At 42.0% G+C, this 17,487-nt stretch overlaps 1 protein-coding gene across 2 annotated transcripts in view; it reads right to left on the reverse strand.

The window, feature by feature from the left end:
- Window positions 1-3,618: 3,618 nt before the first annotated feature.
- Lrig2 (leucine rich repeats and immunoglobulin like domains 2) overlaps window positions 3,619-17,487 on the reverse strand; it is a 50,930-nt gene continuing 37,061 nt past the window's right edge. The window contains exons 13-18 of one of the 2 annotated variants that reach the window (XM_036190632.1): window positions 14,890-15,210; window positions 13,295-13,576; window positions 11,858-12,307; window positions 10,649-10,777; window positions 9,399-9,686; window positions 3,619-4,511 (exon numbers count right to left, since the gene is read on the reverse strand). In XM_036190632.1, coding sequence (XP_036046525.1) covers window positions 4,294-4,511; window positions 9,399-9,686; window positions 10,649-10,777; window positions 11,858-12,307; window positions 13,295-13,576; window positions 14,890-15,210 — 1,688 coding nt within the window. In that variant the 3' untranslated portion in view covers window positions 3,619-4,293. Of the gene's footprint in view, window positions 4,512-9,398; window positions 9,687-10,648; window positions 10,799-11,857; window positions 12,308-13,294; window positions 13,577-14,889; window positions 15,211-17,487 lie in introns of both variants that reach the window. The other variant, XM_036190630.1, reaches the window with a different exon arrangement.

Here is a 17,487-nt window from a genome sequence, read left to right on the forward strand (position 1 = left end):
CCCACAACTCTGCAGCAAACCAACATGCCAGCTGAGGCTGCAGCTCAGAGGTAGAGAGCACTACCTGTCTGGTACACAGGAGCCTATAGATTCAATCCCCAGGACTGCCAAAACAAAAACAAAAAAGGCCCAAAGATGGAATATGTCTAAGAGAACAAGAAATATGGGGTCTGAACTCAGTGGGAGAACATGCAGCTGGCATTCACAGAGTTGTAGGTTCAAAGCCCAGCACTGGGAAACAGACACACTTATCTGTTACTTCTTACTCCTGTAGCGTGTCAGTGGTATCCAATAATGAGAAAAGGCCATCCTCTCATACTTGGGTAAAACATTGTAAAACTGAACACTGCAATGACAACCCCACTCCAGTCGGGCTCCACAGGCAAGAATGAGAATTAATCAAGTCAGACATGCCTATAGTCCCCATGTTTCGGAGGAAGAGGCAGGAGACTGAGAGTTCAAAGCCAGTGGGGGCTTTAAAAATTCGTTAATATTTTTCAAAAATCAGAGTAAAGAGTTATAATACGACACAGGCTTAAATTTTTGTTGGAGTAATGGCACTTGTGTAGAAAGTATGCGGTTTTTTGTTTTGTTTTGTTTTGTTTTGTTTTTCAGAAAAATGCCACAACTTCATGTTTTTACCTGTGAACACAGGTCAGATTCCTTTGTTAACCAAAGTCCCAAATGGCTTAGTTTTAGAAAAAACATTTGAAGTGCACTAAACCAACACAAAGATCAGAGGACACTCTCAAGCTAACGAGACATTGCAGATGTTAGTGACATTGCTGTGCACCACTCCATCGAAGAACGCTCTTCAGCATGACTAGCAATTAGTGTCTGCACAGACCTCCCCCAAAAGGCGGACTATTTCCATTACCAGAGAAGTGTCATTATTAGACGAAGACGTCTCTCTGGAGATGGTGTCTGTTATTTCCTACAACAAGATGTAAATAAAGACTTCTATTATGTCCCCCTTTCCACAGATTGCAGTGCTGGCACTGCTTGATGCAGACTAAGGGTCCTTTACAACCCTCACTGGGCAATGTACAGCCAACTAAGAGAAAAGTATTTTCACATGTGTTACATTCGCTTATGCTGTGGAACATTTAATGATGCAAAGGTGTATTGCATTCTTTTATGTTGCGTTTGTTTAACTGTGTGAAGCTGTGTTACTTTGCCTGTCTGAAACACCTGATGAGCTAATAAAGAGCTGAACGGCCAATAGCAAGGCAGGAGAAAGAAGTGTGGGGTTGGAAGGCAGAGAGAGAATAAACAGGAGAAATCTGGGAGGAAAAGAAAGAACAGGAGGAGGAAGAGGAGGAGGAAATCAGGGACCAGCCACCCAGCTACACAACCAGCAACAGGGTAAGAAAGGTACATAGAAATAGAGGAAGGTAAAAGCCCAGAGACCAAAGATAATTTAAAGTTAAGAAAAGCTGGCTAGCAACAAGCCAAGCTAAAGCTGGGGATTTGTAATTATGAATAAGCCTCTGTGTGTAGAATCAGCCCAAGAGGGGCACCAACAAATTAAGAGAACCTATGTCGTCCCACAAAAATGAAGTGGGAACTGGCTGGGGGATGGACTACTTCTCTCAGCATTTCAGTTGCCCTTGCTCTGCAATGTCCTTGATTAACTTAGTTCTAGGTGGACCCTGTCCAGCCTGGAGGAAGTGCTGAGGAGACACCAATTCTATCACTATTGGAGGGCAGAGACTTCTTGGTCAAACCTGTGCAAAGAAATTTTTTCAGGAATTCCTTTCTCTAAGTTAAGAATATATTGTAGTTTTGTTTGTTTTCTTTTTTGAGACAAGGTTTCTCTGTGTAGCCTTGGAGCCTGTCCTGGAACTCACTCAGTAGACCAGGCTGGCCTCGAACTCACAGAGATCCACCTGCCTCTGCCTACTGACTGCTGGGATTAAAGGCATGCACCACCTCGGCCTGGCTAAGAATCTATTGTTATTTTAAACCAGAGGCAGGCTCTTTTACTTAACAGTTATTTAAGCAAGCCAGGGATATCTGGGAGGGCGGGTCCAACATCCCACCAAACTCTCAGAAGACCAGACTGGTACCCAGTAGAAAGGCCACTGCTGGAGCTTGGGGGTGATGTCCTGGATAAAGTATTTCTAGAGGACTGTGTCAGGGCCTGCTTTCTACCCTGAAGATCTCAGCTGACAGAGCACTAACCTGACCACAGGAGAAGTGGCATGGCCAGCACACTGGGGCTGCAGCACACCTCCATTCTGAGCCCCTGTGTGCTGGAGTACTGCTGCTCCAGAGGACAAAAGGCAACTTTCCAATTCAGATGTGAGTCTTTGTTTACTGACACTGTTTAAAAGCAGAGCATTTCCCCCTCCCCTGAGCATTTCTTAGACCTTAAGTCCTGTATTGGGGAAATAAATACAGCTCAAGTTAGAGCAAGCAGCAGCATCCCTCATCTAGCTAACAGTTGGCAAAGGCAGCTCTTTACTGAGTGGCACAATCCTCTTGGTTCCTGGAGGGAGCTGGAGAGTGGCTTAGAGCTGGTGAGCAGCCTCTTCCTGTCAGCAGGAGTCAGATACACAGCTAGCAAGATCAGCACCAGGAAGGAAGGGGGTCGGGTTCTTAATTCCTAGTCAGACCACTATAAAACTAGACATCCCAAAAGGAAGAAAGCATCCAAAGAGATGAGAAGACTATAATATTTTAAAGGTTCAAAGTGGAAATGAAGAAAACATGACAATTTAGATAGAAAAACAAAGTTAAAAAAGCTAACAGCACTCTATCTGAAGAAGAAAAATTAAAGATTAAAACAAGCATGGAAAAAAGTCAGAAATTCATCTTTCTGACAAAAAAGCTAAGAAACTATGTGAGTTTAGAATTCTAAAAATATACAGTTACTTATAAACAGACACCTTTAAAAGTTGAGAGCCATCTAGCAGGAAGCTGGTATTACACTCAAAAGACAGATTGAAAGCACATGACATTTCATTAGTGTTACCATTCTTTGTTTACATAAAGCTTTTTGCTACCAGAAATTCAACAAAGTTTTTTGGCTTCAGTAATAACAGGTATAAAGTAAGGACCACACTAAATCTATAGAGTACAGAACTTCCCTGGGATCTACTCCCAAGAGCACACTTTCCTTCTTAGTATCTACATTCATGAAGGAGATTAAAAACAAAGTGAACACAACAAAGAACAATCTTTGGTTTCCTTGTCATTAAAGTACTTTGCGGAAAGAAGACAGTCCCCAAATAAGTAATCTTCTATGCTCACAGGGCTGTGACAAGGTGCTGGGCTCTGGAAGAACAAGACGTTTATGCCAGAACAAGATTATCACCTGGCACTTGTAAACAGATGGCAAGTGATTGGATGCATGGACCTTCAGGCATGAAGCAAGCAGTTAATTACACCAAGATTGAGTTTGTGAGCACACAATCACTAAGTACCCCACCTCTCTACATAAGCTTTGTAACACATAGTCTTAGTGCTTTAAACAGAGTTTGTAGACCTCATTAAACTAAGTTATGCAAAATCTGTGATCTTGAGAAGTTGCTGCCCAGACAGTAACCAGATAGACATTATATATAATTTGGGCATATCAAAAGTATTTACACTGTAGCCAACACACAAGGTCAATGAGTAGAAAAATTATTTATAAATGCACATGTATTTACAATGACATCCCCGGTTATAGGGACAAAACAAACATACAACACACACACACAAAAACAAAAACAAAAACAAAAACAAAAAACACCCACAAGAGTACAAAAGCCTTTGCTCTGGTACCAGTCAGCAAAACTTGGATTCTAGCTGAAGACCTTGAATATCAAAGCCTCAGCCTCCATTCTCTGTTTAACACCACAGGAGAATCCCAGTCAGTTAGGAGAGCTCAGAAGCTATCTCTGCTCCTAACTTGGAAGGCAAAGCAGAATGTCAAAGTAGTGATGCTTTCCCATGATCATTCGGAGGACGGGGCAATCCAGCAGGCTAAGCAGCAACGACACTGTTCATGACAGGCAGTGCACACCTGGGCACATCAGGGGGTTGGCGTCTGGAAGGATGCTTGCCCATATTATATTGTCTTCCACCAGGGCTGTGTACTCTCAACATGGTACACATTTCTGTGGTACATTTGTCAGCCACTACCTTTTCTTCAACAGGTGTAAGCCCAAACATCAGGGCTACTTTGGGGTGGTCAGATCTAATTCGAAGCAAAGAGTAATGAAGTGCTGATCTGGGGGTTCTTCTCAACTCTGAGGTAGTAAATTAACTAACGAGTCTCTGCTCAGACTTCCTCCTGAATGGGCTTCATGTGCCTTCACTACCATCTTGAATGTTCCGAGTCCTACTAAAGTCAAAAGTGTGGTCATGTGACCTGTGGCAGGACACAGGTGAAGAGCAGTTTGGATCCCTCTCTGCCAGGCCCTCATGTCTCGGAAGCTGTGGCGAGTCAAGGACAGGCTGCTGGGGAAAGGGAAGTAGGCCTAGTTCTCTGTTCATGTTCCACAGTGGCCGCTGAAATGTTTCTGAGAATAAGAAACAAGAAATATCATCAGTAACCGGAATTTCAAAATCAATTCCCCAAAGCCTGATATCCTTTTTAAAAAATGTATGTGGATGTTTTGCCTACATATATGTTTGTGCATCACGTGTGTGTCTGCCCAAAGAGGCCAGAAAAGGGAATTGGATCTCCTGGAACTGAAATTATAGATGATCATGGTGAGCTGCCATGTCAGTGTTGGGAACTGAACCCAGGTTCTAAGAGCAACAAATGCTCTTCATCCCTAAGCCATTGCTCCAGCCTTTTAACCCAATTCCCAAAAAGATGTAAGAGCCAGGTGGTGGTGGTGGTGGTGGTGCACACCTTTAATCCCAGCACTCGGGAGGCAGAACCAGATGGATCTCTGTGAGTTCGAGGCCATCCTGGTCTACAGAGCGAGATCCAGAACAGGCACCAAAACTATACAGAGAAACCCTGTCTCAAAAAACCAAAAAAAAAAAAAGAAAAAGAAAAAGAAGAAGTACAGATGACCAGCATCCTTGATGAGGATACTAAGATCACAATGTCAACATTAAAAATAAAAACTGGAACCACGAACTACCAAATCTTTATATTCAACAGAACTAATAAGCTAATTTCTGAAATCATGTTGCTGTTTTTCACCTGTTATTTTAGTAGCTTTTCTGCTTTGAAAATTGTGTTGGCTAGTTTCATGTCACCTTGGCACAGGCTGAAGTCATTTGAGGGAATCTTAATTAAGAAAATACCTCTGGAGCTGGAGAGATGGCTCAGAGGTTAAGAGCACTGGCTGCTCTTCCAGAGGACCTGAGTTCAATTCCCAGTAAACCACATGGTGGCTCATAACCATCTATAATGAGATCTGGTGCTCTCTTCTGAAATGCAAGCAGAACACTATATACATAATAAATAAATCTTAAGGAAAAAAAAAGCTGAGCCAGCTCTCCAGTGCCAACAACACACTTAAACAAAACAAAGCCTCTATAAAATGGGGCTGTAGGCAAGCCTATTCAGCATTTTCTTAATTAGTGATGGATGGGGGTGGGCCCAGACCATTGTAGATGGTGCCATCCCTTTGGTGCTGGTCCTGGGTTCTGTAAAAAAAGCCAGGCTGTGGGGCTGGAGAGATGGCTCAGTAGTTAAAATCACTGGCTGCTCTTCAGAGGACCCAGAGTTCAATTCCCAGCACCCATGTGGCAGCTCACAACTGTCTGTAATTCTGGTTCCAGGGGATCTGACACCTTCATACCAAAGCACATAAAAATAAAGTTAAATAGACTTTTTTTTTTTTAAAGCAGAATAATGTGGGATATTTTGATCATACTCTGACACTCCCGAGACTGCCCAATAAAGTTATACCTTGAATAAGGGGGCAGAACCAGTGACTAGCTAACAAGAATTGGCCATAGAAAAGGCATCAATTTGAATAGAGAAGATGCATAGAAAGGAAAGGGTAAGGACTGGAATTTGAGCTCTCTTGGTTCTGGGATAAGGGAAGAGACATGTCTCTGGCAATGTCTCTAGCTAAAAAGCAAGGTTAGTTAGTTGCTGCTCAGCATCTCTGAGGTAGCAGGTTTTCACCCCAGCCTTTGACTTCTGAGTCTTATTGATAGAGTGATAGAGACTTAACCACGGCCACAGGATTGGAAGCCCCACCACAGCCTTAGTGGCTGCTGGGGTGCTGTGGGGTGCTGACTGAGGGGCTGTGGGGTGCTGACTGAGGGGCTGTGGGGTGCTGAGGGGCTGTGGGGTGCTGACTGAGGGGCTGTGGGGTGCTGACTGAGGGACTGTGGGGTGGCAGGTGATAAATATAAGTAGATTCATGTGCAGCCACTAAGACAACAAAATCAGGCTGAACAAGCCACAAGGAACAAGCTAGTAAACAGTATTCTCCATTTCCTCTGCATCAGCTCCTGCCTCCAAGTTCCCTGCCCTGCTTTGAGTTCTTGCCCTCACTGCTTTTTATGATGAACTGTTATATCCAACTGTAAGCAGAAGAAACCCTTTTCTCACCAAATTGGCTTTGGTCGTGGTGTTTCATCACAGCAATAAAAACCCTAACAGACAAAAATATAGTACAAAATTCTAGACACATGGAAAAGGAATATTGTAATGACAGTTCCATGACACATAGATAATAATCATTAATTCAGTGGAGCTGTCACTTCTTTAAGTATATGTTTAAATTTTTATTTTATATGTATGGATGTTTTGCCAGTGTCTGTGCACCACATGTGCCTGGCGCCTGTGGAGGTCAGAGGAGGGCATCAAATCTCCTGGAACTGGAGTTACACGCAGTTCTGAGTCACCATATGGATGCTGGGAACTGAACCTGGGTCCTCTGGAAGAGCGGTCAGTGCTGTTAACCAGTGAGCCATCTCTCTAGTCCAGTGATTCTCAACCTGTGGGTTGCACCCCTTTGGAGGTCGAATAACAGCCTGCATATCAGATATTTACATGTGATTCATAACAGTAGCAAAATTAATTATGAAGGAGCAACGAAATAATTTTATGGTTGGGTGTTACCACAACATAAAGGGTCACAGCATTAGGAAGGCTGAGAACCAGTGTTCTAGCCCCTCTTTAAAGACATTTTAAAAGCTGAATGTGGGCCCACTGTATGGCTCAGCTGTTAAAAGCTTGCCACACAGGCTAGGGACTTGTGTTCAAACCCCAGAATCCACATAAAGGTAGGCAGGAACTGACTCCACAAATCTGTCTTCTGATCTTGTTATGCACTCTGTGGTACCTCCCTCCAATACACTCAATAATAATTCATAGAAGTTAAAGGATAGGTATGGTAGTATACAATCCCAGCACTCAGGAGGCAGAGGCAGGATTGCCACAAAACTGAGACTAGCCTGGTATACACTGCATATTCTAAGCCAGCCAGGGCTCCTTAGCAAAATCTTGTCTCAAAGAGACAAAGAAAACGAGTTTTAAAAATAACCATTCTCAGCTGGGCGGTGGTGGCGCACGCCTTTAATCCCAGCACTCAGGAGGCAGAGGCAGGTGGATCTCTCAGAGTTCGAGGCCAGCCTGGTCTACAGAGCTAGTTCAGGACAGGCACAAAGCTACACAGAGAAACCCTATCTCGAAAACAAAACAAAACACAACAAAACAAAAACCATTCTCTTACAATTTCTAGAATATAAAAATCAAACAATAGCTGGGCAATGGTGGTGCACACCTTTAATCCCAGCACTCAGAAGGCAGAGGCAAGTAAATCTCTGTGAGTTTGAAGCCAGCCTGGTCTACAGAATTCTAAGACATCCAAGGCTACACAGATAAACCCTGTCTCAAAACAACAACAAACCCCCAACAAACAAACAAACAAAAAACACCAATAAGAAATAAATAACAAACTAACGTAACTATTAGTAAATCAGATTATCTGTACTTTGGTTTCAAACATATGCATTTCTGAGCTAGGTGTGGTGATGCACACCTGTAGTCAAAGCACTGAAAAAATAGAGGTAGATGGGGCTGGGGATTTAGCTCAGTGGAAGGCCTTGGGTTCGGTCCTCAGCTCCGGGGGGGAAAAAAATAGAGGTAGAAGGATGAAACACACACACACAAACACACACCACATGACATATTGTGGGAAAAGTTAGTCTAACACTCTGAAAAAAAAAAAACACCCACAAATGAAAGCAAAATTCACCTAGAAAGTAAACTAGGGCAGGAATCCTCAAATTTTAATATGCATGTGGGGGCTGAGGAAATGGCTCAACAGGTAAGAGGGCTTGTTGTGAAAGCACCTCATAAAAAGCCAGGCGAGGTCATGTGTGACTGTAACCCCAGCATAGAGAAGCAGGGACAAGAGAGAGAATCCCAGAACCTTGCTGGCCAGTCAGCCTAGCTTCAACAGCAATCTTCAGTTTACAAAAGGGACCCTGTCTCAAAAACTAGGTTCAAAAGCAATGGAGGATGACTCTATAGTCATTCTCCTTTAGTCTCCCCATGCATGTGTCTATACATACATGAATGCATATAGTTCTCACACACAAAACAAAAACAATTTAATACAAGCCATGTGAGGTAGAAGAATTAGTGTTGGATTTGAGCATGACACCATCACACACACACACACACACACACACACACACACACACACACACAACAAATAACAAGGCATCTAGGGAATCTTTGGACCTTATTAAACTTTGCCTTCAGATTCACTAGGTCTAACACAACTGCAATGTGCTAAGGGATGCTAGCACACACTGTGTGGAATTAACTAGGACACCCTAGGCAAAGAATGGACAATCCAAGGCAGTCTCGTTTGTGCAACCTCTCTACTTAAACAGATCCAAATGAAGACTTCCCACAGGTTAAAACAGGTTTCGTACTTTAGTTTTTCGAGACACTGAACGTAAAGCTAAGAGACTACCTTCAACGACAGTGTTTTTCTCTGACCTATACCTCTTGAGAAACCTTTAGAACTGGTCTTTCACAGAGCACATCCTTTCAGTCTCCTGTTAGACCATTGACTGCTGCCAGAGCCATCCCTGGAAGCAACACCATACCTTTGTCTGTGACCCTGCCATTTTTGCCCTGTGTCCCATTCCCCATGTTCTTCCTCTGAGAGGAAGTGACAGTTGATTGGTCGAGAAAGAGCTTTGTTTTGCTGACATGGGTGATATGATGCCAACATTGCTTCCCCGACAGAAGAACAACCAAACGAAACATTTTAGGTTTCTCATGCCATATGTTTAGCCCTTCAACTCTCCATTATTTAAATGAAGATAAGGAAAGACCTCTAGTGTCTGACACTAGTTAACAATGGCAATTACTCTAGTATACTAATTTGTTTTGTTTCCCGTGAAATGAGTGTACTACTGGTACAACAGAAAGGCAGGTCAGGGAAAGTGAAATCCAAAGCTCCCATTACCACTGCTCAGCCGTGAGAAGGGAAGCTTCTCATTCAGCCTCTCATGGTTGGTGGGAAAGGCAGACAGCTCTCTCTCTGCTGATGGTACCAGACTCTCCAGAGTAGTAGTATCTTGGGGAAGATTCGACAAAAATGTCTCTTTGGGCATCTGAACCATGAGGCTGGACAGGGTCTGGTCTAAAACATCCTCCTCAGCAATATAGGTGTACGGACAGTATTCTCGGGTCCTCGAGTAGATGTTGGCATTGTCATAACAATCTGAACAGATCACCCGGGTACCGGTGCCACCTAATAACAACATGGGAAAGAACCCAAATGCTTTTCTGTTAAGGCATAACTTTGTCATGATCAACTTTCTTCAACAGTTGTAGCATTTACTGTACACTTACTTTATAAAACAGGTGAAATTTCAAGGTCTTTATGCAATTAACTCATTTTTTCCCTCACAACATCCCTATGAAGCAGATAGAATGCTCATCTCCACTTTATAGAGAAAGCTGAAGTGTAAACCTAGGCACTCTGGCTTCAGAGGCCATACTCTTGAATTCTAATGTTAAATCTTTGTGTCTGTCTAGCCTGGAGAGATTAAACTCAACCATGGAATTGAAGACAGGCCTGGATCTCTGCTCTGAAATACAACTTGGCTTGAGCAAGTGAAAGCAAATAAGCTCATGTTACTTTTAAGAGTCAGGAAGTTGAGCAACAGTAGCTGTTCACACTATCCCTAGTCAGATACCCCTCCTGTGCCTGTCACTTTCTACAGAAGTGAGGGTGTGAGAAGGGAAGGGCAAGAAAAAGTTCTAGTCACTTTACAGGGGACATTTTATAGCCCTCTGAAGTTCTCCATTATAGGCTGAGAGGCATTTTGCCCTTTAAACTTTACTAAGTATCTACTTGTCAGCAGGAGACCCAAATGCCCTTTGGATGTTATCTAAAGGATGCTCATCTCTAAAAGGGTAAGAAACACTTAAAAAGAGTTTCTAGAACATCCTCTTCTTGTAATGACAAAGATCCAGGAGGCTCAGCCATGTCCTTCAATCCCTGTTTAAGGGTAATGTGTTTCTTTTTGTAAGATGGCCACCTTGTCTGGTTAAGACTTTATAGTCAATTTCATTCCATTTTGTATGAAGTTAAATGTTCTAAATGCTTTATCTTAAAATCTTGCTTCAGGCTAATGGGGAAACTAAACACTGAACAATAAACCCACTGAAACAGGCTGAAATTTTAACTATGAACCACAAAGTGCCTACCGTCGGTGCTCTTGTGTACGTATCCGTTGGCAGGAGGCATAAGTTGCTGATGACTGCCTGCCTCAGAGTTGCTGTAGCCTTCCTGCGGTTCAGACAATGTTCCTTGGGAAGACAAATAGCTGGGAATGTCTGCAGGCAAATTAAGTTCCTCTGTAAAGAGACATCTGTAACTTTCAAACTCAGGCAGCTGAAGTCAACATTCAGAAGGCAATTTTATAAATGTGTTCCACTTTGACACTGGTCTGGAAAACGTATGGACTTGGGGCCCAACAGCTCTTCATACTTCCCTCAGCATGCGTATGTATATATTAAGTCTATACATATATATTAAACTAAAGTTCTTCTCAGAGTTTCATTTTAGAAGTATGACTTTGTTTATAGGTGCAGTGGTGGTAAAGTGCTTGCTTAGCATGTACAGGCTGTGGGTTCACTCTCAGAATCACTAGCAGAGAGCTGGGGGTGAAGGGTTATCAAAAGAAAAAACACTAAAGATTAAAATCTTACCTATAGCTACACTTTCATAATCTCTCTACCTGGATCCCTTCTCTTGCAGATCCTGGGGTGAGTGGGGTAAAAGACCTACTCACTCACAAGGATTCAACTCTCCCCTAAAATTATGGTGGGAATGAACCTTAGGCTCTAAAGAAAGAAAGTACAAAAACAAAACAAAATGTAACTCAGCTAGGCATGGTTCACCACACCTGTAATCCCAGCACACAGGAGACAGAGACAGAAGATCACTGAAAACTCAAGGCCAGGTTGTGAGTTCCAGGCCAGCCAGAGCCATACACTGAGATCCTCTCAAAAGAAAAGAACAAACTGGGCATGTGGTGCATGCCTTTAATCCCAGCACTCTGGAGGCAGAGTTTAAGGCCAGCCTGGTCTAGAGAACAAGTACTAACAGCCAGGGCTACACAAAGAAACCCCATCTCAAAAATCCAAAAAAACAAACAAACAAAACTCCCACAAGAACAAGAAAATACATCTGTAATACAATTCTAAGAGCTAAATTTAGGGGGAAGTATATAGAGCATATACAAATTTTTAAAACTGTTTCCCCAAATAGGTTTTCTCAAGGAAGCTGGGTATTTTAGCAGAAGAACTTCCTTACATCTCTTATCAAGTAATCAATCACAGCACACCCAGCTTTTTATTTTACTAACTCCTACATTCTAAGAATATGCCATGTGTCATCTGGGAACCACTTACCTGTATTTGTGATACTATAGTCTTCATTTTTCCTTCTCATGTGGTAGATAACAATGACCCAGATCAAAGAAGTGCCCACAACACAGCAGACCACAACAATGATGACAATGCCAACCGTGGTCCAACCATCATCCTCATGGACAATGCTATTCTGAGAAGAGTCACAATTGGAGGATGAAATGACGTTTAAGTAAATATGTCCCCGCTCTGTCCCAAGAGTGTTAGACATAATGCATGTATATTTTCCAGCATCTTCTAGCCCAGCATCTACAATGATGAGAAGCTGATTGGCTGCAGCAAAGAAGTGTCGTTCTGTTACTAAGAGTGGTCCATCATCTTTGGTCCAGTTGAGGCGAGGAGCAGGACTCCCTCCAGCTATACACTGCAATACTGCCGTTTCACCTCGGGTGACAGTCTTGTCCTCCAGAGGTCTAATAAATGAGGGTGTCTCTAATAGGAGGTTAAAAAATACCAAGTTAGGAAACTGATATCCTAAATCCTATAGAACTAAGACTATTAAGAGTATGATGAATGCCAGGCGGTGGTGGCGCACACCTTTAATCCCAGCACTCGGGAGGCAGAGCCAGGCAGATCTCTGTGAGTTCGAGGCAGCCTGGTCTACAGAGTGAGATCCAGGAAAGGTGCGAAGTTACACAGAGAAACCCTGTCTTGGGAGGGGAAAAAAAAAATCTAAATATGAACTGGTTGTGGTGATGCATGGCTATAAATCCATCTACTCGACTTAGGAGGCCAAAGCAAAAGGATTACAAGTTTATAGCCATCTCCGCAACTCAGTAAGGAAAGTAAAGCCAGTCATTAGTGCTAGGGACTTCTGCTGTTTTTGAGGCAAATTCTCAACTATATAACCCAAGCTGACCTAGAACTCGATTCTTCTGCTGCCTCAGCCCCCACGTTAACACATCTTTTAAATAAAGGTTTTTGACAGTCAGGTCAGAGTGGCTCACCTGTAACACATAATGAGTTCTCCAGGGATATAGAGTTCTCCTGGGTTACAGAGTGGTGAGGAGGAGGAGGAGGGAAAGGAGGAAGAGATGACCCCACAAAACTCTAATATCTAAAGAAACAGAGACCTGAACAGCTTAATTTGCCTTGGATTTGAGTTACATAAAAAACATATTTTAGCCAGATGATAGTGGTGTACACCATTAATTCTAGCACTTGGGAGGTAGAAGGAGGCAGATCTCTGTGAGTTCTAGACCAGCCTGGTCTATATAGAGCATGTTCCAGGACAGCTAGGGCTACACAGAGAAACCCTGTCTCAAAAAACAAAACAACAACAACAAAAACAAAACAAAAAAAAAATAAAAAAAAAAAAAAAGTCACATCAAACACTCCAAATTGTTTTTGTTGCCTTTCAAGGCCTGAGCAGCTCCCTGAGGCTCCAGCAGAACAGCAGTCCTAACACAGTAGGCGTACCTAACACAATGAGGGAGGCGTTTGCCGAGAGGCCTCCAGCTATGTTCTGTGCCATGCAGCTATAGATTCCCATGTCTTCTATCTTCACGTTGGCAATGAAGAAGACATCATCCTCAGGCATGACATGCATTCGTCTTTCTCGGGCTGCGGGAAAGTCAGTACCACCGTCTTTCTGCCAGGAAATCTGAGGTGCAGGGTGCCCCTCTGCCGCACATTCTAATCTGGCCATGGCACCAGTACGAATAGTTAGATCCATTGGAGTTTTCAGAAAAGAGGGCATCTCTGTTCCAAAAAAATTACAGAGAAAGTAGGCAAAAGGAAAGCATGCACAAGCACACAAATCTACTAATCTAACAGTCGAAATCCAGAAGGAAAATGCTCCATTTCTTTGGGAAGCCATATTCTCTGGACTGACAATGAACCCAGCTTCTGAGAGCATCTTTCTCCCCAGCACTTCAGCATGTGGAGCACGGTAGCACAGTATTTCTAGTGTACATGCCATTCCTATCTGACCATGCTGATGGTAGAAGTCAGAAAGCCAAAATCTCTCCTGAATTAGCACTTGATGGTTAATATCACTCTTCCGCTTGGGAAGTTAAGTGAGGCTTCCCAATCCAACACCAACAGGGGTCAAGAGAACCATGGGTTGTTCGTTCATTTTGTTTTCATTATGCTTTTGAAAATGGCATTGAAGAAACACAGGAGCTGGGTACAGAGCGGGAGAGCTGGCTCAGCAGTTAAGAGCACTCACTTACTGCTCTTGCAGGACTCAGGTTCAATTGCTAGCACCCACATAGTAGCTCACAACTGTTACTTCAGTTTCAGGAGATCCAATGCTGTCTTCAGGCCTTCATGGCCACCAGGCATGCATGTGGTACAGACATACATGAAGGCAAACCACTCATACACATAAAATAATAAATCTAAAAAAAATAAATAAAATAAATAAAAATCTAAAAAAAAAAAAGCTAGAAATTAAATAAAGAAACAGGCACAGGGCACAAGTACATCTTTTGGTTGCTCACAGCCTAAAACGCTGTAGTTACTCAATCTCTTAAACAATAAACCAAGCTTTGGAAAACTTTTTTATAACCACTAGGAGGGCTTTCTTTTCAAAATGATTCTGGCCCTATCTGGAGAACTATAGAAACCACTGGACCTGGAGATCTCCAAAATACTCTCAAGTATTAGAGGACACAGTGAACATATTAGAAAAAAATTCATAGTTTTCAAAGAATTATGGTTTTGGAAAGAAAATTCAGACCATTAAAAGAATGTCTTCAAGAGAAACAAATGGAAGTAAAGCATCTCCTAGGACAAAGAATGTAGGACAGTAGGGATGGGTGGTAATGCAAAAGTCCACCCTTCCATATACCACAAGCAAGAGGTGACAACACTAAGAGCTCCCTCCAAATGTGGGGCATGACCTAATTTTCTTGGTCAAGTGACTTATTAATTCAGATGTAAAAAGTACTTCAAGTACTTTTGCCCATCAGCATAGCCAGATAGCCCAGATAGTCATGGCATATGTTCTAGAAATATATAAATAAGCAAAAAAGCAAGTATTTCACAAGTCAAGTAGCACAATTCCTTACCATTCACAGTCAGTTTGGCTTTCTGTGAATAATTAGAGCCAAAGTGATTAGTAACAATACACTGGTATTTCCCTTCATCTGTGAAGTTCACATTGAAGAGGTGTAAGACACTAGTATATTCCAGAGCTTCTCCAGCCTGCTGCCGATAACGAACAAAATTCTCGATATCCACATCATACAGGATTTCACTGTCCTTGCGCCATACAGTGGACATGGGTGAGTCACTGCTGCTTACTGCAGTGCATGTCAGAGTCACATTGACACCTCTTAGAGCAACTGTGCTTTCAGGATGTGTCCTTAGCTGAGGCTTCAGAAAATCATCTAAAAGGAATAAACGCAATAGTGGCCAAGTCAGTTACTTATTTTTACTTCAGATTCAATTTAACACGAATATTATAAAACTGTAAGCTTCATTCACAGGGGTTTAAGATTGAAGGATACTATAAAGAGCCTAATTCCTTGTTGTTGGTTTTGTGTTTGTTTTGTTTTTAATAATTTAATTATTTTTATTTTATTTCTATTGGTGTTTTGCCTGCAGTATCTGTGTGAAGATGTCCAATTTTGGAGTTACAGCCAGTTGTGAGCTGCCATGTGGGTGCTGGGAACTGAACCGGGACCTCTGGAAGAGCAGTCAGTGCTCTCAACCACTGAGCCGTCTCTCCAGCCCATTTAATCCCTTGTTTAAAGGTGAAGAAAATGAACTCCAGTTAAACATTTCTTCAAAAGCAATAGGCCGGGACAGAGGTAGACTAGAACTCAGGTTCTGGATGTCAGCACTGGCATTCTTTCTACCATCCCTCAGGACTCTTAGATGCTTACCATGCATTTCCTAAGCATTGCCAATGGGTGTGTAGAGGAGGAGAAAAACCTTATGTAAGAATTTCAAGGTAAGTTCTAATTCTACCATACCATGTATGTACACACATAATGATATTTATGTCCTATATATAACAATGTATATACAAAATATTTATAATAACCATTATCCTTTCTGTATAATACAGAAAATGGGAATATAAACTCTTTTTCATGGAGACTACTAATAAATACATGACTTGAAAGTACTTTGTCCATAGTTTCAACATTAAAATAGTCAAGAATTCAAACAGGATAAATGCACAAGTGAAAACTGCTTTTGGACTGGCACTATGGATTCATAAGTAACAACATTAGGGATTCAGAAAGGCTACTATAGAAATCCTGAACCAGCATCTGTACTAAGCAACATTCCATTGTACCTTAAAGGGCATAACTGGAATTGTATAAAAAATAAGTGTGGCCGGGCAGTGGTGTTGCACGCCTTTAATCCCAGCATTTGGGAGGTAGAGGCAGGCGGATCTCTGTGAGTTCGAGGCCAGCCTGGACTACCAAGTGAGTTCCAGGAAAAGGCACAAAGCTACACAGAGAAACCCTGTCTCGGAAAAAAAAAAAAACCAAAAAAGAAAAGAAAAGGAAAACAAAAACAAAAACAAAAACAAACCGTGTGAGGCAGAGTACACACACCCTTAATCTCATCACTTGGGAAGCAGAGGTAGGCAGATGTCTGAGTACCAGGCCAATCTAGTCTGGTCTACACAGTGAATTCTAGACCAGCCAGGGCTACACAGTGAGACCTTGTCTCAAAACATGTAATAATGCCTTACATTTCAAACTGAGTAAAAGCCAAAGGGGAATGTGGAGCAGTGTAAGCAGAATTCAATTCATTGTAAAGAAGATTTAATCATAAAAGAAAACTTTCTAAGTTGAGAAAGAAAAAATATAGATTTATTTATCCTGTTTATGACTGTCTCAAAGATATGCTGCCACTTTGAGTCCTAAGAAACTCCATAAAGGGGCACATCAGAGCTAACAACTTGCAACTCCAGTTCTGGAGGATCTGACACCCTCTTATGGTCTCCTGGGTACTGCACACACATAGTGCACAGACATGCATGCAGGCAAAACACTTATACACAAAAGATAAATTAATTTTAAAAAAAAAAAAAAGAAATTGCATCTGGGCCAGTGAAATGTCTCAGTGGGTAAAGGAGTTTGCTATCAAGCCTACTGATATGAACTTGCTCCCTGAACAGCCCCATGGTGGAAAGAGAGAACTGACTATCCCAAGTACTCTATCCTTTTACCAAGAAACTACATCCAAAAAGTGAAATTGGTGATTATAAAGACATAAACACTTACAATTATAACATTGCTGATGGCCACATAAAGTAATTAATGCCTTTTCAAAATTGTTCTTGATGGTTCTTTCCAAAATCTACTAAAAGTCTTCATATAAAAAAATACATATTGATTCAGAAGTCTTATTATGAAGTTAATCCTAAAGTTAATAATCCTGAAGTTTTATCCTAAAGTTAATAATTGCCCTCAAATTAAAGCCAACATTCACACTCCCATTAAAGCCAATGAGAAGGGACCATTGAGAGGGTCCTTGCATTAAAAAAAAAAAACAAGAACAGTGAGGCAAGCAATTGTTTCTGAAACACTAAATCAAAGAACACAAAGTGTGGCCTGTACTTGCAAAAGTAATCACTGAGACGTGGCTTGGAGAGCAACAGCAGCGGGAGGCCCTAAGCTGGGGGTCGGAAGCCATCTGGGGTG

This window comes from Onychomys torridus, chromosome 6 (assembly GCF_903995425.1).
Source record: "Onychomys torridus chromosome 6, mOncTor1.1, whole genome shotgun sequence".
NCBI classification, from domain to species: Eukaryota; Metazoa; Chordata; class Mammalia; order Rodentia; family Cricetidae; genus Onychomys; species Onychomys torridus.